Source organism: Mastacembelus armatus, chromosome 9, assembly GCF_900324485.2.
Source record: "Mastacembelus armatus chromosome 9, fMasArm1.2, whole genome shotgun sequence".
Taxonomy (NCBI): Eukaryota; Metazoa; Chordata; class Actinopteri; order Synbranchiformes; family Mastacembelidae; genus Mastacembelus; species Mastacembelus armatus.
The window spans coordinates 4,063,436-4,074,198 of NC_046641.1; the positions used below are offsets into that span (position 1 = coordinate 4,063,436).

The 10,763-nt window shown below is 39.7% G+C and overlaps 2 protein-coding genes across 2 annotated transcripts; both read left to right on the forward strand.

The window, feature by feature from the left end:
* Positions 1-156: 156 nt before the first annotated feature.
* Positions 157-2,666, forward strand: c8h22orf15 (chromosome 8 C22orf15 homolog). The gene is given in 6 exon segments (XM_026321057.1): positions 157-478; positions 683-769; positions 1,680-1,802; positions 2,307-2,351; positions 2,354-2,380; positions 2,527-2,666. Coding segments are annotated over 6 exon segments (447 nt in total). The 5' UTR covers positions 157-453.
* A 3,026-nt stretch (positions 2,667-5,692) lies between these two features.
* Positions 5,693-10,264, forward strand: upb1 (ureidopropionase, beta). The gene is made up of 10 exons (XM_026321023.1): positions 5,693-5,866; positions 6,441-6,612; positions 6,697-6,784; positions 6,870-6,964; positions 7,049-7,207; positions 7,301-7,470; positions 8,214-8,295; positions 8,543-8,585; positions 9,137-9,291; positions 9,438-10,264. Exons 1-10 carry the CDS (start codon positions 5,763-5,765, stop codon positions 9,519-9,521), a joined length of 1,152 nt encoding a protein of 383 aa, XP_026176808.1. The 5' UTR covers positions 5,693-5,762; the 3' UTR covers positions 9,522-10,264.
* Positions 10,265-10,763: the final 499 nt, after the last annotated feature.

The window sequence follows — 10,763 nt, forward strand, 5'->3', positions numbered from 1 at the left end:
GGTCCCTGATGGGTTTTGAACCAGGAAACTGCTTGTTGTGAGGCAACAGTGCTAACCACTAATCCACTGTACTTTTTAAAAACATATTCTTGTTTTTTATTTTTCTTTCTTTTCATTCTATTTACCCCCTTTTCATTTATTTTAATTTAAAAAACCTTATTTTCACTCAGTCTTGACATCACACAAGCAGCTATCAAGGTTACAGTGTGTGGAGACTCCATGGAAACAAGCGACAGCATTACAGGGTCCCCCCATTTAAAAGACACAAACTTTAAAACAGAGAAGATGAGGAGGAGGAGGAGGCAAAGTGATTGTTTGTATTTACTGTATCTTCATGATGCAGGCCAGTCCACACAGCTCAAACTGTTGCCCAGTCCTCATTACCCCCTGGGCTCTTTGGAATAAACAGTAGTGGCACTACGTGTGAAGCTGAACTGCAGTCAGGACCACAAGATGTTTGTCACTATCCTGTGTGGAGGTAAGGTTCTTTTTCTCTGCTACTCAAGTAGAAAAACATTTAAATCAATGCATTTTAATGTAAAGTGCAGTTAATTGTGTGTAGTGGAAAACTCTACACCATATATTAAATATGAAGACTGTGACTATGAATACACCCCACACAACCACAGTACAAATTTTATTGTGAAATCTCATGTTTGTAATATTTTACATGTCTCGACAGACAACAGGATGGAAATATTCAATCTCAACTGTAAGCTGATAAACCTCTTCCATCGTTTAAAGGAGAGGTGCGGTCTGGACTTTAAGGGTGAACATTTTAAATTTTACATCCCCCGACTTTTCTTTTTCTGCTTTTATTTTTGCAGACTATTCTCCCTGTCATTACTTCCTGGTGAAGGTTGTTGGGGCTTACTCCGAGCTAAAAAACTAATGTTGTCAAGTCTTTTCAGTTATTATTTCAGTTTTCAGTTTGTTTTTTCACTGTCAAACATGCAAAGATAACACAGTACAGCATAGTTCTCTTCGTAGTTATCATACAATTGCAACATTTATCTATGAGGAAGTGTCAGCAACTAAATGTACAGTTTATTTATGTGTAACTCTTTCTGTCTCGCTGTTTTAGAAAACCTTTATTTTTGAGCTCGATGGGGTTTAAGCCTGTGCAGTTGTGGCTTTGGGTCCACCGGGCCTCTTCCTCTCAGTTTCCTCCAGTTTTTAAATGTGTCTTTTGATTGTGTAGGAAACTGGACTCACTGACACCTTGGCTGACTTTGCAACTACTGTAAAGGAAAGAGCTACAGTTTTAAGGGTTTACCTCTGGAGGTTTACCGCTTACCTTTGTACCATTTCAGGTTATTCACTGGACTTTAACTGCTTAAATTTCAATAGAAACTGGAATGTTCTCGAACCTTTCACCAGTAGTGTACATCTGTTCATACATCACAGCTTATTAGGTACACCTAGTTGAATCTAGTGGTGTCTAATAGTGTGTCCAACTCTCTGACATCCGAAAGTAAATATTAAAATAATCTGTCAGTATAATGCAATTCAACAAGCAACAACTCACATATTTTTTCAATGGAATATGTCAGAAAATGTCAGTGTCTTCTACAACATTCACAACCAGAACAAAATATCTTTTTGCTCACTGATGTCACGTATTGGCTGATATTCATATGGCTGTTTGAAAAAGCATAAAAGTCAAATTCTTCCTGTAGAGTGTGTGGACCTGATGGACAGCAGTGGTACAGTAATGCACCTGGAGGCAAAGCAGCACAGTGCTGCATTAGCCAGCAGCGTGCTGGTAGAGAGACAGTACTACGTCCTCCTACGAGTCTGCCTTGAGTCAGTCTACTGCTTACAACCTCTAACGCTCAAGTGAAAAAAAGGAGACAAGATTATTAAAAGATTTTGAAAGTCTTAACTAGTTAATATCTGACCTGAATAGTTTGATTCCAAGTTTAGCTATCTAAGATTTGGAAGAAGCTCAATAATGATAAATTATTACATTATGGTGGTTTTTTTTTTTTTAGGTTTCAGATGTAACAATGTTTGACAGTCAAAATAATCATCATATTACAATCCCAATTACAGCTTTGAAAGGAGAATGTAAAAATCCAATGTCTAAACACATAAATCTAAATATAAATGTAAAAATATAATATATAGTATTGTAGTTTGACTGGGACAAAATAGTTCAAACACCTGATTTGCTGCTCACCAACAAAAAAAATATTTCATTTTGTTTTAGGGGAAATTCTGAAACTTGTAGTTTGTCCCGATATTTTATTATATATCAAAATATTATATCTTTTATTATATTATAACGCTTTGATTCTCTTCAGGAGATGATGGTACCACAGGTCGGAAATATGTGTCTCTCCTAAACAAATTACAGCCAGTCATCCTGAGCTAACAGGTAATTACAACCATCACCAGGGGAAGAAAACATCAAGACCTAACAGCTCACTGAGGCCTCCTGTTGGTCAAACTCATGTCAAGGTTTTAAAAACCTTAATACAAAATATACAGTGAGTACCTGACTTGTCAACTCTTCTGTTTTAGAGATGTTGAGGACACTGTCTAACCCTAACAAAGACAGAGATGGAAAGACCAGAGGAGACTGGACATGGAGGAGCAGAGCTGCCTGTCAACCCAGGCACAAAATCACCTGGGCAACTAACAGGATGTTACATCATTTCTAAACAAGTCAAGACATGTGTCATCTTCCTTATTGTCACAGAAAGATGCATCAGAAGCTCCAGTCTCACTGTTGCACAAAGCTGCATAAACCACAAAGGTTTAGAAACAGCCACATTTCAAAGGCAGTGCTGGGAGGCTTCATATTAATATCAGCAATAAAGGATTTCACTGTTATTGTAGACACGATGTCACAGAGAAATCTGAAACAATAAATAAGAATTTTTAAAGTTGATGTGTAACTTTAGTCTCAATATTAGACATGTTTATGTCTAATAAACATAACCCACACAAGCACAGGGAGAACTCCCCTAATAAACGTGTGTGTGTGTGTGTGTGTGTGCGCACGTGTGTGCGTGTGTGTGTGTGTGTGTGTGCAGGTGCAGGTGCACCTGCAGGTATGATGAGTCTGTAAGAAGGCAACATATGTATGGTACAATGCAGACTCCGAGCCCATTAATAATGCATTGCCCAGTAATAAATGAGGGTTTGCTGTTCACTGTTTCTATTACAGAGACACATTGCTCATTCAGAGACAGGAAGGATCAGCTCATTTGTAACTGGACTATGAAATCCTATATCAGAATTGTCAGTGGTTCTGCTAAACCAGATATATGATTTGTCAGCAATGACTGGAACCAGTGGGATTCAAGTGAATATAATACGAATTTGTGAGAGGTTTCTATTATAGTAACAACTCAAATTGTAACACTTCTCAATAAGTGTATGTCTATATGTAAATGATTATAACATAAGGTAGAACAGGATTTATAAAGTTAAAATGACAATCAGGGAACCAGGACGCAGACCCTGTGATAAGTGATCACCAAACTGACTTCCTCTGTCTTACTGAAACCTGGCTCCACAGTCAGATGAACTATGATGCTCCTCAAAGCACAGGCCAAGGTGGAGGAGCAGCAGCAATTTTCCACTCCAACTTAGAAACCCTCAACAGAAATATAGTTATAACCAGGGGCAGAGCTAGACATTATTTGTGAACATCTGGGGCTTAGCCCAATAATGCTAGGGGGGTCCGGGGGCATGCTCCCCCAGAAGAAACTTTTAAAAAATAATTAACAGACCTGGTTATAGTGTGTAAGCGTTCGAGAAAGACTATAATAAAAAGGATTTATTGTGACGTGGGGAAAAGGCAGTGCTGTAGTAGATGGAAGTGGAAAGGCAGGATAGTATCAGGAGTTCTTAATAGAAAAAGATTTGGGGGGGTATCTTCCTCATTCTGCTTGCCAGAATTAAATTATCTGCCAGTTAAGGTAACATCCTGCTTTACAGAGCTGCTTTTTGTCCTTTTCAGTCATAATGGTTAAATGACTTCTTTGTGATTCATTGTTCATTATTTATTTTATGATTGGAAGGCAAAGAGTATAGTGACTTTTTAAATACAGAAAATGCTGATGCTAACCATTTTTGAATTATATGGAAGACGTTACAGCCGTGTTACACTAGTATAAACTTTACCTTTGTAAAAATGAATTCCTCATTTTCAGCTGTTATGACTTACCTGTTAAATAGTTAAACAAGACCCTATAATGATTTGGAATATTAATAGTGAGCAAATTGGTAATAACTGTAAGTTTTCTTTAATTTATACTTTGTTTGCTGAAAATGTGGAGAAACAAGTGTTCAGTTGAATGTGAAATTGTTTATTGCCATGTTTCAAATAAAATAGATTCTTTCAGTTGTCAGTGGTTCAAGCAGTTTGTATATTAGTTTGTATATTCATCCAGTTTTCAAGTGGTCTACAACAAAAAGGTGCAGAACGAACAGAAATAGATACAAGAACTCTAAATAGCTACAGAGAATCAAATCAAGAACGTTATATTCTGCAGCTCTATCACATTTGACATATTGCACCTTTTATCATCTTTATTTAAATGGTTAATTTTATTAAAAGTTGCCTGGGTACAAGTAGTGGCTCATTTTACCTACTTGCTCGGCTAACCTTGTTCTCCCCTAAAATGGCCTTTCTGTGTGGAGTTTGCATGTTCTCCCTGTGCTTGTGTGGGTTTTCTCCAGGTACTCTGGTTTCCTCCCACAGTCCAAAAACATGTATGTCAGGTTGATTGGTGACTCTAAATTGTCCATAGGAGTGAGTGTGAGTGTGTGAGGTTGTTTGTCTCTATGTGGCCCTGTGATGGACTGGTGACCTGTCCAGGGTGGACCCCTGCCTTTCACCCAGAGAGAGCTGGGATAGGCTCCAGCAGATCCCTGGGACCCTAAATAGGAATAAGGGGGTATAGATGATGGATGGATGGACAAACACAATATTGCTAAGCAAATAAAACATAAACAGACATGATCTTCCATGTCTGTATTCAACACATCCATTAAACATACATATTGATGAAATACTTGGTAATCGTTGTTACTATCCACAGTTTTTAAAGATCCATTTTTCTGCTGCTGTTTTAACTAAGGCCTTACCAGGAGTTAGGTATTTGTTTGGAACAACATATAAAATAGGTTTATACTTAATAGACCATGTAAAAAAAACAGAATTACATTTGGTTACTCAACTCTTAGGATGCACTACAGTAAAAATATAACTTCAGATTAATCCATCAATAAAATCAGACCTGGTTCACATGTCTCGCATGTACAATGAGACACCAATACTGCCCCCATGTGGACAATTTTAAAATTAATCACAAAAGCACAAAGTTCCTTCACTCTTGAGTGTCTGTAGCAGAAAGTCCAATATTTAATTGTAGGAGTAGAATTGAGCACAAAAACAAGTGAAGTACCAATAACTGTTAAAAATGAAGCCTTATTGTAAATACAGCAGACTGGTAATAGATTAGTTACAGCCACAAAGAGAAAAACATTTACTCTGTATCTTCTTTTAACAAAATACGTTGTCCTTTTTAGTCAAATTCTTGTTGTTATCGAAGCATTTGTGGAGTCTTCTATTTGAACATTAACTAGAGGCACACAGGCGGACCGACAGGTCAATAAGTGACCAGCTGTGTTGAAGAGGGAGGTTTTCTTGGGTCAAACTAGATGAAAACATTGTTTACATAAGGAGCAAAGCAGATAAAAGCTGCTCAGTGACAGGAACCAGCAGGATTTGAGCCCTGCTACAAATGGCTGCATGTGAGTTTGAATCGCTGGAGAAATCCCTGGAGTCCCACCTGCCAGAGGCCGAGCTGGCAGAGGTGAAACGCGTTTTATACGGGAAGGAAACAGAGTGAGTTGCTGTGGTGATCCTGGCTTAATAATGGTTTCTTTAATGTTACTTTACTACTCTCTTTGTCCTGAGTAAATGATTATTCCTGTGAGTGGACTTTCATCAGGTTTCAGAGTTGCAGTGTACAACCTTTCAGTCCAAACAAAGGGTTACTGAATAAAAAGTTTCAAACATGCAGTTTATGTGTCCTCACAATCCTATAGTTGCTCCATGCTGTGTACTATTGGTGTTATTGCTGTAAATGTGAGAGAGATATTAGGCCAAGGCGTGAATTGGTTCATTACTCACATCTATAACATGTAAAATGGAGCAACACACAGAATAAGAGTAAAACACTGTAACAATTATTTCTGTTATGGATTGATCTGCAGATTATTATTTTTATCGTTTTGTCAATAAGATCCAAAAAATAGTTGGAGATAGTCCCCAGTTTTCCCTCAGCGACATTATTCAGAAAGCTTGCTGTGCCCAACAAGAGTCAAAAACCCAGAGACACAGGCAAAAACCTTTTAAGACTGTGCTCAGTTGTTACTGTGAATCAGTGTTAATCCTCAGCGGCTCGTATATGTCACAGGAAGCTGGACCTCCCAGTATGTGCTGTGGAAGCTGCCTCAGAGCGAGACTTTGAGCTGAAGGGTTACAGGTTTGAAGCTGCCCCGGAACAACTGCGGCCGCCCAGGAGGATCCGGGTGGGCCTCATTCAGCACCGCATTGTTCTGCCTACTGATGCCCCAATCCTGGACCAGGTAGCAGGAGGCAGAGAGGCATTTAATAAAATTCACTTCCTCTTAAAACTGTCATGTCAGCATCACCTATTGTAAAATGCACAGGTCACTGCCATGCACAGCCGGTTGGGTGAAGTGGTCGAGGTGGCAGCCATGTGTGGTGTAAACATGGTCTGCTTTCAGGAAACCTGGAGTGAGTGCTCTCATGAGTCATGGCTACAACTGTAAATGACATGTTCCCAGTGAAACCGACTGACTGACTTTTTTTCTGTTCACAGCCATGCCCTTTGCTTTCTGCACCCGTGAGAAAGAGCCGTGGACAGAGTTTGCAGAGTCCGTTGAAGAAGGAAGCACCACACGCTTTTGCCAAGAGGTGAGATTACACAGGTGTGCTGCAGTACAAGGGTAGGACTGACTGTCTGAGTCAAGTCTGATAACAATGTAATTCTGTCATTAGCTGGCCAAAAAATACAACATGGTAGTAGTTTCCCCAATCCTGGAGCGGGAAGGGCTGCACAGCACTCTGTGGAACACTGCAGTGGTGATCTCCAACTCTGGACATGTGCTGGGAAAAAGCAGGAAGAACCATATTCCCAGGGTTGGAGACTTTAATGAAGTTAGTGGGTGATCTCCTTCAAACTATATCATCCACAGCACCAGTGCACAATTAGACAGACTGTGACATTCACCATGTTTTCTTTACACTCAGTCGACGTACTATATGGAGGGCGACACTGGCCACACAGTGTTCCAGACACAGTTTGGGAAGATAGCCGTGAATATCTGCTATGGTCGGCATCACCCTCTCAACTGGTTCATGTACAGTATGAACGGAGCTGAGATCATCTTCAACCCGTCTGCCACTGTCGGAGCTCTCAGGTAAGGGTCTACATGGAGGGATTATTAGCCCTGCTAAAGGGCTAACGAGAGGTAAAACATTAACCCCAGCCCCATCTGTCAGCCCCGCAAGCCCACAGTGGGAACATGCACAAACCTGGATGTTATTTGAGGTGTATTTTGGGCTGTACTGGACTCCGTTTTCACGAAAAAATCTCAAATTATACATAGTTGGAAATCTCTCCAGATTTTGAATAACCAGAAAGCTGAGTTGTGGTGCCATCATGAGCAACTTTGACACAGAATGGGATCAGACATGTGGATCCAAAAACTATCACAGACCTTATATTCTCTGCTTTGTGGACAAAGGGACAAAAAACTAAATTTTGACCATATTTGTCCCTCTGCAACTTTGTTTCAGTATCTTTGAATCGGGGTGTCTGGTAAGGGGATAAAGCAAATCAGTTTAGGAATATGCAACACGTAGCTACAACATCAAGGGCCTTCAACGAAGAAATCACCTCACGCTCAGGTCAGTTTATATTGTGCTTTAGCAGTGAACATTTACATACGGTCGAACAAAACCAAGTCCTTTTCAACCAGTGAACCTGGGGTTTTGGGTCCCCTGTGTGGGGTCCATGATTTTACATGGTTTAAAAAGACATGGCAGTAATAGTGCTGTGGGTAAGCAGTGTGAATGCTACTATTACATATTGCTGCTTATATATATTGCAGTTGTTACGTATTCAATATATTATGTCACTGATGTTTTATCTTGTCTACAGTGAGCCCATGTGGCCTATAGAGGCCAGGAATGCAGCAATAGCTAACCACTGTTTCACTTGTGCCATCAACCGTGTTGGAACGGTAGGTCCGCACCAACATGCCTGCAGTCATACATAGATATTAGTCAATCGGTCACAGCAAAGGAACGCAACCAAAGATATTTTTTTTATTCTACTAACAATAAAAAAGTAATAAATTAAAAAATAAACAAGGCATCTTAAAACTGTTGATGGTGAAATCTGTTGTGTGGCAGCTACAGCCCTGCTCAGGTGCTGTCTGCTGTCAGCTGTACCCAGCCTGTTTGTGTGTGTTCTTGTACTTCACACAGGAACATTTCAAAAGTGAATTCACATCTGGTGATGGAAAACAAGGTAAGAAAGAGCTTCTCTTCTCTGGAACTGAGAAAGTTAGCATTGTTGTCATTTTACTTGTATGGTGTACTGAATGTGTCGAAACATCTACTAGAAGTTAAAAACACAAATAAAAGAATTCACTGTATTCCTAAAATAGAGGCAATACAATGTTTATTTTATCTTCTGCTGTGATTTTGAAATACATTTTCCTGCATATGATTTATTTTAATTTTAGTAATTTTTTTTTCTCTCTGTGGCAGGGCTCACAGACAGAATTATTTTACTATATTAATGCAGTTGATGGGTCTGTACTTTTTCCTTTAATATGTTAATGGTTGGGCTGTAACGCAAACCCTCAGGAGTTTGAGTGAGAGGGGAGAGTGTGGTTACTGGTAGGTCTAGATGGAGAGTGACTGCAGGTCTTTAAAGAAATGCAGGACCTGGCGATGTAGGCATGTGGCTGTAGGTGATGAGGCAGAATGGGCAGGAACAGCGATAACATCCTGTAAGTACTGTAGCTGTTACTGGCAATGTTAATTATTCACAAACTGCTTTCCTGACTTCTGCAGCTCACCATGACTTTGGACACTTCTATGGTTCCAGTTACGTGGCTGCTCCGGATGGCAGCCGCACCCCGGGGCTCTCCAGAACCCGTGATGGCCTACTGGTGGTAGAAATGGATCTCAACCTGAACAGACAAATCAGTGACAAATGGAGTTTTAAGGTAAATACAACTGAACGTGACATTCGGTTCTGCTTTGAAAAAGAAAAGCTCGGGGTTATCTGTTCTGTAGCGACTTGATGGACTTGCTAAAGAGGGAAAGGTTGTTGGAAACGTTTCAGTCATGTTCACTGTGCCTCTGTTTGCAGATGACTGGGCGGTATGCTGAATATGCAGAGGAACTGACCAAGGCTGTCAGACATGACTTCAAACCTATGATAGTGAAGGAATAACAGATAATACACATCCATACTGTACATAAAGTTTTGTACAATTATAGTCAAGTTCATTATGAAACCTATCAGTTATGCTTGTCATTACATAATCTCAGAAAACTAAACAAACCTCTTCTTGACTTTCAGCCAGTTGTGACTAGCCTGAATTTCTCAGTTCTGTGTTGTTAGAAAACACATCTTTAAAGTAAAACCATTCGACTGAAGCCCCACGTGACAGTTATGGGATAAAGACTGATTTAGCAGTGTCATTTCCATGGCAAAGTTTGCTAATGTTTGATATGACTACTCATTGTAAGGGACTGGTCATACCAGGAGGCATTTCAGTTCAGTTTAGTAAAAACTCAAGAGTAATTTAACTCTGAGTTGTGAGAAACTCCAGAAACAGAGATCATTTAAACTCGGAGTGACTTAACAGTTGCAACTTATTAAACTAATCTGCTCACTGGCAGGTTTTCTTTAAGTTCTAAATAAAATCTATAGGCTGCACAGACCTTTACAACACTGGCACTGTGTGGTTAGTCCTATTAAAACAACTGTCATTTTGTTAATCAGATCACCTCCTGCCTGAAGATACGAGTGTTAGAGCCACAAGGAAAGATTTTTTAAAATTGTGCATATGAGGAAACAAATTAAAAATGTCTTGACTTGCAGGTGAAACAGGCTACGTGTTCAAAGTACATTGTGCTTGAAATGAAAGCCACTATGGCAAGCCGTTTGAGCATAAATTAGATATCCTTGATATCAGATGTTTATTTCACATACTAGTTCAGTCTTTGTCAGAACTAGTTCGACGTTTGATTGCACTAGTTGGACATGTGATTGCACTAGTTGAACAAGAACCCTTACTAGTCACGCTTTCTCAGCAACTAGTGGCATTTCTGTCCAGCTAGTTCCATGAAAAGCCCTACTATCAATGCCAGTCACTGCACTAGTAGGACCAAAGTCCCAACTAGTCAGCTTTTTCATGTACTAGTGGCCCTCTGGACGACACTAGTAAGGCTAAAAGTCCTACTAGTTAACTAGTGTGCTGAAAGAAATGTGACAAGTTTACTAGTCAAGCATGAGTTTGGCTCACTAGTGAACTAGTGAGATTCAAATGTTTACTAGTTTACTAGTAAATACCAAAATGTCCACTAGTTCCACAGGTGGTGATCATTTTGGCCTTACTTGTTAACTAGTTAAACACACAATCTGTTACTAGTGAGCTAGTAAGGTCCAAATGGAGTAAGTAGTTGACTA

What these genes read in the sequence shown, in the direction of transcription:
- upb1 (XM_026321023.1), top strand. Translation starts at nt 5,763, where the DNA reads ATGGCTGCATGTGAGTTTGAATCGCTGGAGAAATCCCTGGAGTCCCAC. An exon ending in GCCACTGTCGGAGCTCTCAG is followed by an intron (nt 7,471 to 8,213) that starts GTAAGGGTCTAC and finishes TCTTGTCTACAG; the next exon opens with TGAGCCCATGTGGCCTATAG. An exon ending in GTGACAAATGGAGTTTTAAG is followed by an intron (nt 9,292 to 9,437) that starts GTAAATACAACT and finishes CTCTGTTTGCAG; the next exon opens with ATGACTGGGCGGTATGCTGA.